Consider the following 20,948-nt stretch of genomic DNA (forward strand, 5'->3'; position numbering starts at 1 on the left):
AAACTTTAACTATTTCATAATAATAATAATAATAATAGCAGCAGCAACAGGAGTAGTAGTACATATATAATAGTAGTTGTCACTGTAGCAGTAGATTATTTTTGAATCCATAGCATAATATTAAAAATAGTCTAATATTATAATAATAAAAAAAGTAGTATGTATATATATACTAATAATAGTAGTAGCGGTAGTAGTAATATATTATATTTTAATACATTTGATCAAATTTTAAATGAAAGATAAATAATAATAATAATAATAATAATAATCTCATTGGTTTCAAAATATTATCTCAATTCAAATATATAAATTATTAAAGTATGAAAATATACCCCTCTATTTAACGGAAGTCCATACGGGCTAACATTTAGCTGAGATGAACTCCACACGACATGCCAGTCAGTGCCACATTTTTATTCTTTTCCCCTTTCTTCTTTTTCTTCTCTTCTTCACAGTATTTCTGGACAGAATGGATAAGGCCTTGAACAGATCCAGCAGCTGCAAGAAATGAGATAATCAAGCACACAAAACTCAGTATATTCAACCAAATCCAGGTAAATGAATTTTTAGGAAGCTGGGCTTGTGAAATGTACATCTGAATGAAATGGGGAAATAGACAGTAAGTGGCCAAAATGAGGCTGCTCCCAGAAGACCGAGAAAATCATTGAAGAATGGCAATAACATGGCTAGTATGGTTGTGAATTCCACATATGCAGTTCTCCACACGAGCTTGTAAAAATTGAAATTGAACAATCCCAAGGGTGAAAGGTTAATAATGTATTCTTTGGTTATGAATTTGCTTTCTGGCCATTTTTGTTTGCTCCACCCCTCTACAAATCCAAACATGGGCTGACTGTTGTCCCTGTAAAGCTTGTGTTTGCACGTACTCCTTCCTCTTCCCATATCAAATTACAAAACCATTAGCGAAATGGCAAAAAGGAAAAGACATTAAAAGGAAATAAAGTGGAAAATGGTAACTAACTTGCAATCATGGCAATGGAGAGACCAAGTCCAATGAAAGAATAAGCAAAGGACATAACAGCAGCAAAAATGGACATAACAGCAGCAAAGCTGACAGTAACTAAGAAAACCAAGCACAAAATTGTGAATAAGAAAAGAAAAAGAAGAAAGGGGAAAACAATAAAAATGTGGCGCGGAATCCATCTCAATTAAATGTTAGTTTGTGTGGATTTCCGTTAAATAGAGGGGTATATTTGCATACTTTAGTAACGACGGGGTATATTTAACCCTATAGTTTAACTAATGGGCAAATATAACCAATTTATGAAAGTAGAGGGATATTTTTGACCCTTTTCTCTTTATAATAATTTAAGGCATTCTAATAAACTTACCAATTATAATATAATATGATACAGTTAAATCAAAAATAAAAATATCCTTAAACAACATCAAACGATAAAGTCTATCCAAACATTATATTTATAATATAGTACAGTACAATATAATATAATAAAATATCATAAATTATGAAACCATGGGTAACCGCCATCCAAACAAAGTGCAATGAAACTGATAATTTTTTGTCCAAGGTCCTCAAACAATTCATATATATATATATATATATATATATATCTGCATATATGTATACATATATCTATAATATATTAAAAGTGTGAAGACCTTAAAAAAGTGATTTGAACTTTTTGCCTTTTATTAAAAGACTCTGCAATAGACAAAATTGTCTATTCAGTTACTTTTTTCAATTATTAATTAATTATTAAGAAATTAAATAATTCAAAAATATATGGTAAATTGTTCTTAGTAGGTTTTGTTTTTTTCTTGCGTAGATGAAAAAGGGATCTTAAAATATATGGTAAGAAAAAATTAAAAAATTGTCCTTTAACAAGTACAAACCACACACGTAAATTTTAACTTTTGATTAATAAAAATGCATCACAAATTCCATGTTAATTAGAATTCGATTAAGATAAAGAAACCTAACGTATGTACTCAGATTTCTCTATAAGGCAAAGTTTAAGTACTTTAATTTTTTAATATAAAATATTAAAAGAAGAATTGCATAAGATTCCACCATCCTACACCCTACAATAATTAATCTAAATGTAAAATTACATTGTTTTTAAAAATTTTGAATTTTAACATAACTCAAACAATTACAAGGAAAAATTTATTAAGTTAAATTTTAGTTAATTTCAAAGTGAATATTAGGACTTCTTATATTTTCCAAATATGAAAAAATGTAATATCAATAACTTAATTAATTAGGATTCTTTACTCAACTTATTAGAATTATGTACATAGGTAAATAAGAATCAATTTAGATTAGAAAAACATCTATTATAATTATATTTAGAATCTATGTGTAATAACCCACAAGGATTCATATTTATCAAATAAAAAATTAACTATTATTAGGATTCATATTTTTCTTATATCTTATCGGTCGTGTTTATTGAGATGTTATTACTTATAATCATGGCGTATCAAGTTATCAATTGGGAGTCAATTTCTTCTACTTCTACTTTTCTTCTTATTTTAGTTTTGATTCAAACCATCTTCTTGCATTCATTTATGTTTTCTTACTTTGTATTTATAGTATTTATTGTTGTATGTCCTACACATAATTGTAAACATTATTATGCTACATATGATTATTATCTTAAATTTAAACGTAATCATAGACATTTGTGCAATGCACATACGTATAAACTAGAATATAATAAATAAATATGAAAAATTTAATGGAGAAAATTTTCTATTTTTAGTTAAATTTCTAAATTTATGGCAATATTTTGTTAAAGAAAATCCATTTTCAAAGAAATTATTATATAAAAAAAGTTCTATATAAAATAAAATTCTAAATATTTTAGAAAAATTGGTAAAACTATTTTACATAAAATAGATTTAAAATCCTACGAGAAGGAGAAGAAGAAATTTTTTTTTCAAAAACTAAATGCAATGCATGACTTTTTTTCAATTAAAAAAGGATAGTGGACTTTCCCAAGAAAAAAAAAAGATAGTATTATTTGTTTAAGGTTAGGAATATTATTTTTTTACTATAATATTTTGGTTGAGGAGTCCTTATATTTATTTCTTTTTTTCTATTTTAGAAGTCATTTTTTAGATTTATACGTATATTTTATTTGGGTAATAAAACTTTGTGACGGTACTTTTGTTATTGGGTAACTTTGTAGTATTTGATTTTAAATTTTTATTTATATTGCGTTTTGATTTTATTGATCATAAATAATAATTCATCCTTTTATGTATGTAAATAGTTTTGTTATTGGATCTCAAATATAACGTGTTGATTTACTTTTCAGGTTTTGAATTTTATTTTCTATTATGTTGGTTTTATTGATCAAGAATAATGAAATATCTTTTCATGTTTGTATATATCTAACTTTCATTACTGAATCTACAACATGACTTTGTTGTTTCTAGGTTTTAAATTTTGCTTTTTTATTACATTGAATTTAGTGATCATGAATAATAAGCTTTCATTATTGGATAACTTTGTAGTTTCTACTCAAATAATAGGTTTATGAATTTTTTGTGTAAAAGTTAGGTTTAATTGTATTATTTTAATATCTTTATTATCGTATTATTTTGTTGTAATTTACAGGTGATAGCAAAATGTTAGTTGGCTTTGAATTTTTTTTTAGGTAAAGGTTAGGTTTTATTGTATTTTTTTAATATCTCTACTTTGAATTTTTTTTTTATTGTGTGTGCGTAAAGATTGAATTTAATTGTATTATTTCGGCATCTCTATTATCATTTTATATTGTTGTAGTTGACAAGTGGTAGACGAATGTCAATTGACTTTGAAATTTTCTTTTTTGCAAAGGTTAGATTTAATTTTATTATTTTGATATTCCTATCATCGTATTATTTTGTTGTAGTTTATAGGTGGTAGATAAAATTTGATAGGCTTTGAGATATTTTTTTTTGGTAAACATTAGGTTTAATTAAATAAATTCTCCATCTTTACATGTTTAAAAGATGTTGAATTTAATTATTGTATTCTCCTTTATTATTTAAATAAATATCCTATTTAGTGAAACGTTTCAACTTATTAAAGTAAGGTACACGCGCAAGGCGCGTATACCTAAACTAATATAATATATAAGTTTATTTGAAAAGATGAAAGGACTCTTACCTTCCTATGTGAGTTTTCGGCGATCGATGACCACTCCAATGATTGTCCAAACACCACAATATGTACCAAATTCTATACCAACATCAATCACTACTACAAAAAAGGCTAAAACCGACCACAAAAGCTATCAAAATCTGTGGTCGGTAAAGTTGTGGTAGTTTTTCCAAAATTGATCATAAGTGGTCGTTTATATATATATATATATTTAAAATTTATTATTATTTTATTAAAGTTAGAAAAAATAATTTTAGACAAAAAAAACCTACCACATGTGGAAGGTTTTTCAATAAATTAATTAATTAATTTAATAAAAAATCTTCCACTTGTGGTCGGTTTTTTATTAAATTAATTAATTAATTTATTAAAAAACCGACCACAAGTGGAAGATTTTTTATTAAATTAATTAATTAATTAATTGAAAATCCGACCACTTGTGGAAGGTTTTTTATTAAATTAATTTATTAGTTTATTAAAAAACCTACCACTTGTGGTAGGTTTTCTGCAAAAATATAGTTGAAAAATCGACCACTTGTGGTCGATTTTTCTGGGTATTTTTTTAAAAAATAAAATTCTAAACCCAAATACAGCATATGCAACAACAACAATACAAAAATGCTTTCAAAAGTGTATAGGACATACAAAATGTCCAACAAAATATGAAAATACTATAACAATAGTTTCAAAGTACAACACATACAAAAATAAAAAACCTAAGAGTCAACATCATCTAATTCGTCATCGTCTTCCATATCATCATCCGTGCTGAAATCATCCAGGGGGCCCAGACCCTTTGCAGCCCGAACTGCATCACCAGGACACAGAGGAATATTTCCCGCAATCTAAATGAAACAGATCATCTGCTGTTGCAGCTTCTTGAATTGTGATGTTGTTGCCTTCTCCGTCTTCTTCTGCCTCTCTCTCTGCTCAGCAAGCTCTTGAGTGAGTTGAGAAACCTTATTTTGTAGGCTTTCAATCATTTCTCTATCAACTGAAGAGCTAGAGTAAGAAGGGCCGAACGAACACCTAACATTATCGCCAAAAACGTTTTTGTGATATCCAACCAAATGGCCTCTATTTACAGGATCCACAACTTTTTCCCACAACTCCTCCTCTACATATTGGGGCATTAAGTCACCTTGACTTTCAGGAGGTAGACTACTACGATACGCACCGAGAAGACGCATATATTCGTCCTATATTCAAAGAAAATTAATACTAAGAGTCAAAAAATATTAAAATAATTATAATTGAATAATATCAACTTTAAGAAAAAAAATTCATAAATTCAGAATTTGTTACTTACATGGACAACTTTTGCACGAGCTTCAACCCAAACATCTTCATCAGTCGGGTTCTTTTTTTTATCACATGAGTCTCCTCGTATGACTCATAATGTGGTATTTTCCTACCTTTTTTTTTTCCTGCATATGAAAAAATTATCAATGTTCAAATAATAAAAAATCTAAATATATAGAAACAAACAATTAAAACTGTAAAAGTTACATACCATTATTTCCATCACAGCAAGAGTACTTTTGGCACCTACAGTATGTAGGGAGCCACCCTTGGATGATGCCCGAGCTTTCTTTCCTTTTTCACTCAACAATTCGTATTCTTCGCTATTCCAATAGAGAAGATACAGTTGCCATGAGGATTCAAGAATCCACTTAGGTCTTACCGATTTCTTTCGAGCATATTCCAAGAGATTGTTAAATCAGGCTCTACATCTTATGAAAAAGTTCTTCTTTATATGAAATGTATTTGCATCATCCCACCAGTAAAATTTCTACAACAAAAATATAATATTCAATCTTTTGTTATAACAAAATGTTAATAAGTAGTCGATAAGTTAAATTCTTACCTTAAATTCTTCAAACATTCTATCCCTGTCAAGTTATGAAACCTTTTGCCAGCTGGTCCAGTAGCCGTTGAAGTGGCGAGTAATGCATGTTCGCGCCTTTTTTCCAGCTCCACCATCCGGCCTAAACCTACAACAGAAGATCAAACATTAATTTCATAGAGCATAATAATATGGTAATGAAAAAATGAGTAACGTTATTATATTCAGAAATCTTACCCTTTCCCAACTGGAACAAGATAAATCCTCCTAGAATCATCTTTGTCTCCTGGCTGCGTAATAAGTAATGGTGGATGCATTGGCGTAGGCGGATCTAAAGCACCAGATGGAGTGCCTCCAAGCCGAAGATCTGAAAACCCAATAGATCCCGCAGAATCACTGTGTGAAGCTGCATGACTGCTGCAGGAGGGTATCGATGATGGTACATGTATGGAGGGGCCAGCGGCTGTACAATAGTACTGTGCTGGTGGTGGCACGGTCATAGGAGCAGAATGAGTCGGTGCAGATCCATGTAGTGGCCCCCCATGCATAGGAGTAGGTATCGAATCCTCTGACAACCTAGAATGTGAGGGTCGTACTGGCGCGTTAGCAAACCAACCCTCAGATATATGAATACCTGTCGGCCGTCTGTAAGGCGGAGGTTGTCTATTCTTTTTTTATTTTGTAGTATCAACTTTTTCCTTACCTCTATCATCTCTTTCTAACATCTAAATTATGTTAAGTTAACAAGTAGTTAGTTCCTACAAAATGAATGTATACGAAAAGATTCCAAGTATATAATTTCAAGTATATAAATTAGTTACGTATTAAAAAATTAAAAATATTTAATAAAAATATTGAAATAGACATTTGAAAAATATTAATCAATTAATTAAGTTAATTAAAATTTTACAAAAATAAATTATTTTTGATATTTTTTATACGTCATTTAAGTATAAAAAATTAATAATATTTAATAAAAATAACAAAATAGGCATGAAATGATAAATTCTTTTTTGATGTTTTCCATTAACTTGAAGTCTTATATGGGATCACTTTAGAAAAAATTTCACAACTCTTTATTAAGATAATTTTAGTATGTCACTTATAATTAGTACAATAAAAAAATATTATAAATTACAATAATTAAAAACTAAAATTATTTTTAAAATATAATTGATTATCAATGGCACATAAGTTTGAATAACTTAAAATATTGTTATACAAATTTCATCAATCTAAATATAATATAATATGTCTAACTTAGAATTTATCAACCAAATGAGCAAAGGTTTTAATTCAATGATAAAATTATACATGACGTAGAATTTTTAAGGATCAATATTGGGCCGTGCGTAGCACGACCTAAGACCACAAGTGTATATATATATATATATATATACTCGTAAAATAACGTGTTAATCAAAAAAATTATCGATTATTTCTGTTACGTTAATTTGTGTCTGTCTACATTATATTGACACAAAATAGTATATCTATTTCATCACTACACGAGATCGATATACATATGTATAAATATATTCAATTGGCTATTAACATTCAAAGACGTACTACAAACAACACATACCCGATTTTGCTACCCCATAATAATATACAACGTATTTCACAGAAACTCAGTTGAATTATCGGTTGGTTTATCTTATGTCATTAATATATCTTCACTATATATATATATATATATATATATATATATATATATATGCCTATACGTACACACATACACACACACACATATATATATTATCGACAATATCAATACGTACAATATACATCACATACGTACACGAGTATCTTATCCAATAATATAATGCGACGTATTTCATATACGTACTATATACATCACATACCCGATTTTACCATCCCATTGTATTTCACGTATACTCAAATAAATTATCGATTGATTTATCTTATGTGATTAATATACCGTCGCTATATAATATCTATATATTATATATACACATGTACATACACACACATATACACACTATCGACTATATCAAGTTCAAAATACGTACTATATACATCACATGTATACAAGTATATTATCCAATAATATAATGCGATGTGTTTCTTGTACATACTTAGATTAGTGATCGATTAATCATATTTGATTAGCTTAATATATTAGGTTTTGATTATATATATAATTAGGTGTTACTAAAAATTATTTATTTTTTAATTTTTACATTTTAATTTTTTAATTATTTAATTTTTAATTATATAATTTTTAATTTTTTTATTTCAAAAACCGACCACTAGTGGAAGGTTTTTATAAGTATTTTTTTTAAAAAAGAAACCTAGTGGAAGGTTTTTATAAGTATTTTTTTAAAAAAAAAAAACCGACCACTTGTGGTCGATTTTTTTTAAAATAAATTAAAAAGAATTTGAAAAACCTACCACAAGTGGTCGGTTTTTAAAAATATTTTTTAATTAAATTTTAAAAAAAAACCTGACCACTAGTGGTCGGTTTTATTATTTTTTTTAAATTTTTAATTATTAAATAAATAATGATTATTATTAAAATTATTGTAATAATTATTTTGATATTTTAAAATAAAAAATCACTTGTGGTCGGTTTCTTTAATAAAAAAAATTAAAATCCGACCACAAGTGGTCGGTTTTTCCCGACCACAGCTTGTGGAAGGTTTTCTGTGATCGATTTTTTCCTTTTTTTAGTAATGTTAATTATGTTGCTGCTCTAAATCTTTTGGCTAAAACTACTACTATTGCCCCTCTTCGGGTGAAGCCATATTCATATTTACATAAGAGAATTAGTGATTGTCTATCAGAGGAAAAAGTGGATCAGATGATACTAAAAGAAAACCTTCAGCACATAGCGGTTGAGAATTTTCTTATAGATGGTCAGACATAAAGGAGTTGAGGAGATTTATTCCCGAACAATGTAAATTAAAAAGAAATGCAATATAGGAAACTAAATATCAGCTTTCTTTTAAAAAATATACTAAAAAAATAGAACTAAATATGAGTTATTTTTTATAACTAAATATCTCTAGTAGTCTTTGATAAAGAAGAAAGAAGTTGGTGGTTCCTCAACTATATACTAGAGAAAACTAATGAAAAACTAAGTCCCTGTATAGAGTTATGGCTAAACATGGTCCTTGTGTAACGAAACATATGAATATACCAACATAGGTTGTGATGCAGTGGATTGGGCTGCTCCACCCTTAACAGAGGTCGAGGGTTTGAGAAAACTCTATTGGGAGCTCTGCCACCTTAATGGGTCCTGCAACGCGCGATCTGAATTAGTCGGGGCTCCAATGCGGGCACCGGACACCAGATGGGAAACCAAAAAAAATTTAAAAACATATGAATATGATAAGGTTCACATAATCTAGACACCTATTAAGTTGAAATAAGTGAAAGGTTAGTCCACAAAATACTTAAGAATGAGATGATATTAAGATTCCAAGAATAAGTCCAAAAAGGTTGGAGAAAATGGGAATGATAACAATTATAAGATAGGTTCTATAATTTTGGAAGAGCCGAGTCAGAGAGATCTTTGGTAGCTACGACCACAAACCTGTCAGTCCAACCCTTATCATGGGTATCGTCCATACTCTTCAAAATAGAATTCTGACCTTGACCAACCACTTTCACTGTCCCATCTTGAATGATTTTGGGAAAATACACGGTCCTCCAAAACCTAGGTCTAAGTTGCCCTAAGCATATCCTAAATGTTATGCGAAAGATAGAAAATGACCTTATCAATAGGTTTTCTGAAGCCCATGGTGATAGGATAGGTGTGAATAAACAATTAGCCAATCTTAGGGGAAGTGATGCTTTGTCAGCCTGTAGGATCCATCACTCCAAATTTACCTTCAGGCCAATCACATTCACTGAATTACAAGAATCCCATTTTCCTTACAGGGGAACTAAAGTCATCTACAACCCTATCCTTGGTCTGAGATGAACTGCATAGCGAGATCATGAAATCATCATCAAAATAAAATGTCCCATGAATCAGTGTCGGAGCCACAGCCGACGAAGGGGTCAGATGAACACCTTTCGTCGGAAATTTTTTTCGAGTATATAGATTAAATATAGATATTTAAGGTTATATACATGTTGTTGCACACCCTTGACAAGCTAAAGAAGCATAATCCAGTGGTTAAGAGTATCAACAACCTGAGTTCGAATGTGCAGCAGTGCTTTTTTATTTTTTTTAAAACAGTAAGGGCAAATATGAACACCCTTAACCAAGAGTCTGACTCCGCCACTGCCATGAATAATAATATCAGTGATAAGTTTAGGGGAGGTGACATCGCCTTTCTTGATTCTTTCCCTTTTAAATTACCTCTAAATGGAGAAACTCCAGTGAAGCTAGAGGATGAAGAAAATGTGGCACTAGTAGAAAGAACCAAGAAATTAAAGATTTGTGTAATGAAATAAAGGTGGTGGTTTCAAGATGAGTTACAGAGGAAGTGCGAAGAAACCATAGGACCGTAGATTTATGTCTTATAAGGAAAAGGATATGAAAAATACTTAGTGAAGTGCCCCACACGTTGGTGACAGGTGTAGACAATTTTGTTCTAAAGCCAAAAAATGAAATGACTACTTCTTTAGGATAATAATTGGTTGAATATATGTGGCACTCAAGGGAGTGGGTGAATAGAGTCAAGAGGAAATTCTCGAGAAAGAGTAAGCAAAAAATCTATGCAAGAAGCCATTGAAGGTCCGAACACTAATGGCATAAACATAAAAATAAAAAGGGATCACGCGTCAGGGTTAGGTGCGCAGGGCGAGCTCGTAGGGACATGAAAGGTCTAGTAATATTAGTTGCCATCAACTATGACTTCTCCACATGGCCTGAATTTATTACTCTTAGGTGTCGTTTGGTTTGAAAATGGTTATTCCGAAATAATTAATATCGAAATTAATTATCCTGCAATTACCCGGAATAACTTATCCCACCATGTATATAGGATAAGTTATCCCGAGACTAAGGAGAAAATGATGGGATAAGTTATCGCGGGTTGGATTAATCCCTCCAACCAAACAAAGAAAAATATATTCTTTTATTTTATTCCGAGATAATTAATTATCCCGGGATAACTATTTTCAAACCAAACGACCCCTAATACTTTAAGGGCTTTGTTGAATCATTTTCATTGGTTGAGGTTCACTATTATAACGTATAAATAGTTTGTCCAAGTGACTAATTTTAATTCCATTCTAATTTCTCTAGCAATACAATAACATCACTTAATTTTCTTGAGCATCAACTTTGTCTTTGGTCTTTCTTAATTCGCTTGTTGTATCAGTTCTCTATGGGAAGGGTCCTTCAAAGTCAAAATCTATCTATCGAAGACATTCATGTATGCCTGGAAACGCTCGGATTCGCACTTTATTTAGCTTTTTTACTCGTTTTAGCATCTATTAATCATCATCAAATCTATACTTTCTCTTCTAGTAACTGCATTACTTATTTAGCTCACTGTTTAACAATCTATATTCAAACCGCTAATGAACATACATCAAACAAGGGTTAGATTAAGACGTGTGCTCTTGACCTCATATAAATTTATCTGTACTAATTATAAATTTATCTGTACTAATTTTGAGGGCAACAAATACAGCTAACGACAACAAAAGAAAATAAGTTAATTTTGGTAAACCAACTTGAAGAATTCTTAACCTTGACACAATTGGACAAACTTATCCATCCATGTTTTAGTTACAAAATAGTTTACATCAAAAGAAAATAAGTTAATTTTGTTAAACCAAATTAAAGAAAACTCAAGTAGCATAAAGGGAGAGATAAGTATCCAATACCCACTGAACCATGACCAAAGGTTCTATCACACACTTCAACTTCACAGAGATTTTCTTACCCCCAACACAATTTTAGTGTATTTTTATTATCCTTTTATGCTGATATGACACTTTTATTACATAAAATGAGGCTTACTTCAAATTAAAGGTGTCACGTCAGCTAAAAAGGTTGACAAAAGGTATCACGTCAGCTAAATAAATTGATAAAAATATGTTAAAATTTAATTTGGGGATAATAAAATCCCTTAAAGTTAAATTATGTCGTAATAAATTTGGTCATAATTTAAGGATATAGATATTTTACTCATAAAAGGACAAACTTAGCTTATCCATGTTCTAGTATAATTGACTTTTGGTAACAACTAACATAATAAAAATAAAACTTTTGTGTAATATTTGAAGTTATGGAGAATGTAGGCATTTTATCGATCTTAATTTATGGGACATATTTTTTTTTATTTATCTCAAAAGAAATCACATTTCTATAATTAAAAATATTTAATTTTAAAGTTTTTTTTAATATTTAATAAAATAATTTATAACTATATCAATATTTAAAATTTATATTATATGGTGAAGTTTAAATATATTATTTTGAAATAAAGAAAAACGTCCAAGATAAAGAAGAAACAAACAAAATAAAACAAAGATATCACATGCACGTTTGTCGGCAAGGACTTTAAATTAGTAAAATGATAGGGATATCAACACCACAACGAATTAAATAGGCAAAATAATTCAACAAAAAAATATTTTACATCATTATTTGACGTCAGTTAGCTGATGTCAAATTCTAGAAAAAAAAATAAAAATTTTAGATTTTTACTTTTTTCTTAGTAGCGTTTGCTTCCTAGGAGTTTCCTGTCATGTTCTTATCTCTTTCCCTCTTCCACTCACCCCACCGTATATAACCCTCACCACTCCACTATTCTCAGATCTTACAAAAACTATTTTTAAAAAGCAAAATAAAATAAAGCTAAAATGGAGGAGCTTGTTGATGAAACCCCCCGTAAAAGATTGATCAAAGAACTTGTTGAAGGAAAAAGCTTTGCAAAGCAACTTCAAAGTCTACTTCAACAACCTAATATTGAACATTATGATGGATCAGTCTTAGCTGATGAACTTGTTCTCAAAATCTGGAGATCTTTTACTCAGGCTATTACTGAGTTAAATACGTTGGTTGATTCCAACAGTATTTTAGTCCAGACCCAGATGGAGGTGGAAAAGACCGAAGAGGTGGATCAAGCCGATACCGGCGACCGGTCTAATTCTGAATTGAAGAAGAAGGGCAAACAAGGGGGAAAAGACCGGAGAGGTTGCTACAAGAGAAGGTAATTACACTATATTGTTTAACTTCTCTTCACTGATGTTGTATCATACTCATCATCATCGTTAGGGTGTAGACAAAATCATCAACTCAAACCAAGCCGACGAATCAAATCAAATCAGAAAAAAATTGACTTATGATTTGGTTGATTGGTGTTAGAAAAAAAATCGATCATTCTTGGTTTGGTTTGATTTTGACAAAAAAAAAGTCAAATCCAACCGAATCAAACTGAAATAATATATATATATATATATATATATATATATATATATATATATATATATAATATTGGAACTTTTTTATATATAAAATATTAATTATAATCTACTTTTTAAATTTTTTTTAAACTAATTTTAGTAATTTTCAATAATTTGAAAGTAGATGTAGATATATATTAAAAATTTGAGTCTTTAAGTTATAATATTTGTCCATAATTACTAATTAAATATTCCAAAACTCAATATAAACTTAAATCCAAAACTTTTCACTCTTCATCTCACTTTTTAGTTTAAAGAGAGTTTTTCACTCATAATTATAGTTTTTCATTAGCACCAGAGTGAAAATATATTTAATCTAGTATTCGATTACAATATAATTCTAAAAACTAAATATTATAAAACAAAGATGAAAAAAACCAAAAAAATGGAAAAATCCAAAAAAACTGACGAAACCCTAAATCGAAAAGATTGATTTTATATTAATTTGATTGAATTTATAGTTTTAATAAACCGACATGATTGGTATGTTTTTTTTTTAATAAAAATCGAACCAATCCGACCTACGTACTCCTTTTTATCATCTCAAGTAGTCTATGTTAAATTGTTCATAAAAAGTGAGATTAATAGTGATATGAAAAGAGTTCAAACTGTAATTAAACAATTTCTCACACTAACAAGATAATCTAATAGATATTTATTAATAACCTTCGTAAAAGAAAATGGAATTGTAATTTAAAAAAACAAGACGAGCTAAGTTACCTCTTGTAATGGGTGAATATGATGTGACAGTGTAACATGTTAAAATACACTGCAAAATATAAAATTATTTATATTATTATTTATATATACACACATTAAAGTTAAATCTTAATAGTATATAAGTATTAAGTATTTATCATCAAAACAGAAAGTTGTAAGTATTAAGAATTCTTCTTCTTTTTCAATTGGTATATATGGTAGTGCAGTCTAGCTTAGAAAATGACGAAGTAAGCCTTATAATTCTTGTGTATGCAACTTGGAGAAATAGATCTGCAAGGCAATTTGCATAGCTAATTGGATATCTTTTGCCTACTAGCTAGGATGATATTGTTTAATGAACACACGTCACTTCAAAGCTTCAGCTAGTTGCATTATTGTAGTATTTTGAGGTGATTCAAGGATAGTAGTTATGGTATTATACTACTACTAGTTAGTAGTACTAATTATTAAGCTAGTTTTTTGAGACCCATACATAATTTATAAATGCAACAACTACCAGTTCTATGTATATATATTTGGATTTGACCTTTTATAATATATGTATGTTAAATCAAATATTGAGATAAATTAATTTGGGTTTGCAGAAACAACTCAGGTTCATGGATGAGAGAATCCGAAACAATGAATGATGGTTGTGCATGGAGGAAATACGGGCAGAAGAGTATACTCAACTCAAAATATCCTAGGTATATGTACTCAATTACTGTATACTGATATATTTTATAGCTATATAAGTATATTTTAACTGAATCAATCTATCGTTTCACATTATTAAATTTTAATTGAATCAATCTATTGTTTTACATAATTTATCTTATTTTGCAACTTATTTACCCTTTATTTATATATTTATATAATTAATTACATGTAATTATTTATTAGGTGATCTAATATTATATAATATATATTTATACTACTATTCGTGTACAGGAGTTAAGTTCTTGTCTGGAAGTGATGTTGGCCTTTTTGTTGTGATGATAGGTGCTACTACAGGTGCACCCACAAGTACGATCAAGATTGCCGGGCCACAAAACAAGTTCATATAATGCAAGAAAATCCAAAAATAATGTACCACACCACATACTTTGGCAACCACACTTGCAATCCAGCAAAGATTCGGAAGCATATAAATAATGCACAATTCAATCATTCTATGCTGGAATGTCCACCTTTTGAAGTAAAACCAAAAATCCCTAGCAGTGTCACTCATGATTCAACAGAAGAGGAAGAAGAATCATTAAAGGGACAAAGTGATAATGTATCATCAACTATGGATTCTTACTTATGGGAAGATTTTATGCCTCCTTCTCCCTCAGCTCATGATTCCACCTTGGCTTCTCATAATTCTTCTTATTTTCAAGGACTGATTAGTAGTGAGATGGGAGATCTTGTTAAATTTAGTGACTTTGAGGCCATAGAGTTTTTTTGATTGTTAATATAAACCCTTAAGGCTAATGTTGTAAAATAAAATATTTTGCTGTCTTGTGTTACTCCTAAAAGATAATGATGGATTAAGAACATTTTAATATTATTTATATTAATGTGTATCTTTAATCCTGCATTATTGTTACTTGGAGTCGATGCATTAATTAGTTGCTTTTCATTTTTTGTAACTCCTAGTAATCATGCAGTTCATCCTAATGGCCTTATATGTCAATTGCCTTTATGTCATTTACTACCTAATACCGATGGTAGAATGTTACAACTTTTGGTGTTACAAGAAAATGGAAGTTATAAGAATCTTTTCTTGCTTTTATCAGTCACGTTAGTGGCAGCGAATATGTTACAAACTTTTTTGTAACTCTTTTAACCATTATATCTTTATTCCTTCATTTTTCTACTATTTATAAGTTGCATCTCTTGCAACCTAAAGGTCTTTGATGTTTCATCTTTACTCTCCTCATTCATTCTTATATTCATTGTATGGAAAACTTCCTCTCCTATAAATAGAGGTAGTCTTGCATGATTTTGGGACATACATATACAAGATAATAGAAAGTTCACAAAAAAAATTAGTAAAAAAGAGAGTTTGCTAGTTGAAGGGAGGTATTCTCTTTGTGGAATTTTGAACTCAACTCTAGTCCAGAGTTGTTGAGTTAATGTGAAAAGGTTATTGTATCCTGGAGGGGACAAGTCAAGAAGTTTACTGCTGAACCGGTGAAACATTTGCTGCAGTGAGCTTGAATTTTCTTACCGAAAGCGAGATATTCGCATCTCAGCTAAGAAAAAGATGGTCTTATTTTCTTCATAATTTTTATTCATTTTATTTCAACTGTGACAATTACTATAATTTGTGGTATATTACACCAATAATTTTAAGGAGAATCATATTTTGTTACAGTTTGAAAAAATGCAGATATCAAGATGGAAATCTCAACATCTCAACATTACTAGTCTCTGCAAGAGATGAAAGGGAAGAGATGAAGGGTAAAACATTTTCTACTTCCTCAACTCAAGCGATGGGAAGGTAAAAACTTTTCTACTTGTTGTGGAAGAAAGGTAAAAAATCTTCTACCTGATATTTTTAATGAAAAAAATGATACTATTTTTCATGATCATAAAGTGGTATTCAAAATCTTGAAATAGTGGGGGTTAATGAAATGAGAAAAAATTACCACAAAATTGTAACATTTGCACTTTTGAGAATGAGTTAAAAAAGTGTTATAAGTGCATAATTATTATTGAAGTAAATCACATGTCATTATTAATTTGCATATGACTTGATATCTTTATATTTGGCTCTAACATGTTATCAAAGAAAAGATTAAAAAAATTGTTGAGTAGCCATTTGACATTAAATATTTTGGGTGAGATAAATTTCATTCTTGAAATGAAAAATACCTAAATTATGTGATGAACTTTTTCTTGACATGTTACATTATGGTGAAAAAGAAAAAATTGTGAAATATATTTTGTTGATTATATGAGCCATGTGACTTCTTTTGATTCAAAAATGCAAAAGTGATGTGAAAAAAAAAAAGAGTTTACTAGCCTAATAAAATATGAGACATGTGACTAGTTGCACTTGGCTAAAATTGTGTAAAAGTACTTAAGCAGGTTATTACTAATTGGATATATTTACTTGAAAAAAGTTGTGGCTTGTTTTATAAAAATAAATCCTATTGTATTTAAAAGCATTTTTGATGCAAAATGAACAAAAAAAAACTTTGTGCTATTTCTCGAAATGAAAAAGTAAATTATAATTTGTTAACTCTATCGTGGAGGTTGAACTAATTATTTTAGTTTCAACTGGTGAAAAAGTGAATTAATCAATCACTTTATTTTGAGAAATTGATTTCTATTTTGAGTTATTGTGATAGCACCATAAATTTATCGATAGAGTATAAATTATTATTATAATAATAAATGCAGACCATAAGAATAAAAAACACAATATTGTGAGATCATATTGATCAATGGCATACCAATATTAATTATGTTAACCTTGTGATAATCTTGCAGATTTAAAACTAAGGCCTTAGCAAGAAAATAGTCTGAATCACATCTAGGGGGAGGAAGGAAGCCTATAAAAAAATCATAAGTCATATATGAGGAAACCCAACCTGGGGAATAGAGATCCTATAACTGGTTCAATGGAAAGAACGAATCATATGATGATTTGGTGTGAGATGCACTATTGTTTAGTCCTTCCTATGATGTGAGTGCATTTGTTCCTGTAATGAATTGTGAAGGTTGAGTCTAAGAACTCTTAATGGAAATTTGTATCTCTTATGAGTGGAATGTCGAAATTACAGGACCATCCTTGACGGATTTCACCTATGTGAATGTGGAGGTAAGCCGCTTCCTATGAGAATTAGTCTCGTTCTTAAAAACACTCATGAAACTGGGATAACACAAGGTCGTAACGCGCTGGCTATAAAGCTCATGTCAACGCCTTGACTATTATGTGTAAGCAGTAACTTCTTATTTTCCAAAAGCAATCATAGTTCAAGTCTGAAACCACTACGACTCTGGAGTAAAAATTATTGTATTACTAAGTGGAGGTTCAATGTATAGCATACCTTCATTATGCGTGGTAGTCTTCCTTCAGTTAGTGTACTCTCTTGTTAATATTAAAATGAATGGGGGATTGATGGATTAAGAGCATTTTAATATTATTTATATTAATGTGTATCTTTAATCCTGCGTTATTGTTACTTGGAGTTGGTGCATGAATTTTTTTCTTTTCATTTTTTGCAACTCCTAGTAGCCGTGCAGTTCATCCTAATGACATTATATGCCAATTGCCTTTATGTCATTTACTACCTAGTATTGATGGTAGAATGTTACAACTTTTGGTGTTACAAGAAAATGGAAGTTACAACAATCTTTTCTTGCTTTTATCAGTCACGTTAGTGGCAGTGGATATGTTACAAACTTTTTTGTAACTTTTTTAACCATTATATCTTTATTCCTTCATTTTTCTACTATTTATGAGTTGTAACTCTTGTAACCTAAAGGCCTTTGATGTTTCATCTTTACTCTCCTCATTCATTCTTATATTCATTGCATGAAAGACTTCCTCTCCTATAAATAGAGATAGTCTTGCATGGTTTTGGGACATACATATAAAAGATAATAAAGATTTCACAAAAAAACTTAGTAAAAAAGAGAGTTTGCTAGTTGGAGAGAGGTGTTCTCTTTGTGGAGTTTTGAACTGAACTCTTGTCCAGAGTTGTTGAGTTAATGTGAGAAGGCTGTTGTATCCTGGAGGGGATAAGTCAAGAAATTTACTGCTGGACTGGTGAAACATTTGTTGCACTAAGCTTGAATCTTCTTAAAGAAACCGAGATATCCGCACCTCAGTCAAGAAGAAGATGATCTTATTTTCTTCATAATTTTTATTCATTTTATTTCAACTGTGACAATTATTATAATTTTTTGTATATTACACCAATAGATAATGTACATAGGAGCTTGAAAAAAACTTACACGCACCAGGTGTATACACGAAGCCAATACATGCATGCCATGTGTTTGAATTTAAAGTTCACGTTACTTAATCATGATTAATCAACATGTATTTTACTTAATTTAATTATATAACCGCGGTAAAAAATATTAATTTGGTGTATACACTAGATGCATGTAAGTTTTTACCAAGGAGGTTCCCCTAATTGTACTTTTCTGCTTTTGTTCTACTATCTCTAAGTTTTACTACTTTGAAATGCATGGGAAGGTAGATGGAAAATACTACAAATTAATTAACCTGGGTTTAGGATTTAATATGGGGAATGAACAAGAATAGTCATTCGGCTAAAAGAATTGCTGCCGAGTGGCCATTAATTTTGAATTTTCAAAATATAGTCATTTAGGTTATTTTTTGCTACTGCCTTCATGTTTTTTTTTGTCTTTTAGCTATTTTTTTTTTTAAATTGCTGCTATACTTTTTTAAAAAATTCATTGCTTGCCCTCTTTTTCTAAAAAATTTTTTATGTCTTTTTTTCCACAATTTCTTTTTTTTTTTTTGAAAAAAAGTTATTCTTCTAATTGGTGTAGTTTTTCTAACAATCAATTATGATTTTATAACATTGTGATTGTTGCTCTTCTTTTTTATCAATTAAATACAATATTTGGTATCAAATACATGAATCTTTGATACCAATACAAATACATATGTCATACAATAATTGTATAAAAGTATATCAATGTGGTATAAAAGTGTATCAATTGAGTATAGAGACTGCATGTGTTCAATTGGGCCAAATGGCTAAATAATGAAAATAAATTGGGCCGACTGACTCCAATTGTCTATATTTTCAAATTGTGGGTCATTTCTTTTCAAAGTGGTCAGCCCATAGCCACTCGGTTAAAAGAACTGCCGCCGAGTGACCATTAATTTTGAGTTTCCAAAATATAGCCATTTAGGCCTTTTTTTGCTACTGCCTTTATTTTTAGTTTTTCATGTCTTTTAGCTATTTTTTTTAAATTGTTGCTACACTTTTTTTAAAAAATTATTGTTTGCCCTCTTTTTCTAAAAGTTTTTTTTGTTTTTTTTTCACTGATTTTTTTCTTAGCTTCATTTTTTTAAAAAAGCTATTCTTCTAATTGGTGTAGTTTTTCTATCAATCAAATACGATTTTATAACATTGTAATTGTTGTTCTTCTTTTTTATCAATCAAATACAATATTTGATATCAAATACATGAATCTTTGATACCAAATTCTAATATATATGTTATACAATAATTGTATAAAAGTGTATCAATGTGGTATAAAAGTGTATCAATTGAATATAGGGACTGCATGTGTCCAATTAGGCCAAATGGCTAAAAAACGAAAATAAATTGGGCTGACTGGCTCCAATTGTCTATATTTTCAAATTGTGGGTCATTTCTTTTCAAAATGGTCAGCCCATGTCCTTAATTCGTCAATGTCCCACAAGCCAATTAGGCATAAATTAATCAGGAAACTGCATGCTATATAGACCCAAAGATGGGTGACTTTAGATATTTGACACTAATAAGAAATATCTTTAAAGAACAATCTTCCTTACTTTTTAAGTATAGTAAAAATACCATTTTATCCCTCTACACCTCAAATATATATTTTTAACTTTCCCTACTTATTTGTCTGTCAAATTTTATTTTTTTCATTATTTTCACTTTTTATTTTTTTTCTTTAATTTATTATTCTATTTTTTTTTAATTATTTTTACTTTTTTTTATTAATTCTATTATTCTATTTTTTATTATTTTTAATTTTTATTTTTTCTTTAATTTTATTTTCATGTTTTAATTCATTTGTCTCAACCTTTATTTTTTTCTCTTTTTCTTTCTCAAGCATTATCTATTTCTGTTTTTTTCTCTTTTTTTTTAATTCATTTGTCTTTAATCGTTATTTTTCTTT

The 20,948-nt window shown here is 29.4% G+C and overlaps 2 protein-coding genes across 2 annotated transcripts; one reads left to right on the forward strand and one right to left on the reverse strand.

Annotated features, from left to right (window-relative positions):
* Positions 1–334: 334 nt before the first annotated feature.
* LOC107866235 (amino acid permease 6-like) lies at positions 335–1,255 on the reverse strand. The gene is made up of 3 exons (XM_047410270.1): positions 986–1,255; positions 597–898; positions 335–501 (listed from the first exon to the last, which is right to left on the reverse strand). Exons 1-3 carry the CDS (start codon positions 1,165–1,167, stop codon positions 371–373), a joined length of 615 nt encoding a protein of 204 aa, XP_047266226.1. The 5' UTR covers positions 1,168–1,255; the 3' UTR covers positions 335–370.
* Positions 1,256–12,712: 11,457 nt separating this feature from the next.
* On the forward strand, positions 12,713–15,537 carry LOC107863484 (probable WRKY transcription factor 70). The gene is given in 3 exon segments (NM_001324864.1): positions 12,713–13,126; positions 14,684–14,785; positions 15,081–15,537. Coding segments are annotated over 3 exon segments (900 nt in total). The 5' UTR covers positions 12,713–12,776; the 3' UTR covers positions 15,529–15,537.
* Positions 15,538–20,948: the final 5,411 nt, after the last annotated feature.

Source organism: Capsicum annuum, chromosome 3, assembly GCF_002878395.1.
Source record: "Capsicum annuum cultivar UCD-10X-F1 chromosome 3, UCD10Xv1.1, whole genome shotgun sequence".
In the NCBI taxonomy this organism is placed as follows: domain Eukaryota; kingdom Viridiplantae; phylum Streptophyta; class Magnoliopsida; order Solanales; family Solanaceae; genus Capsicum; species Capsicum annuum.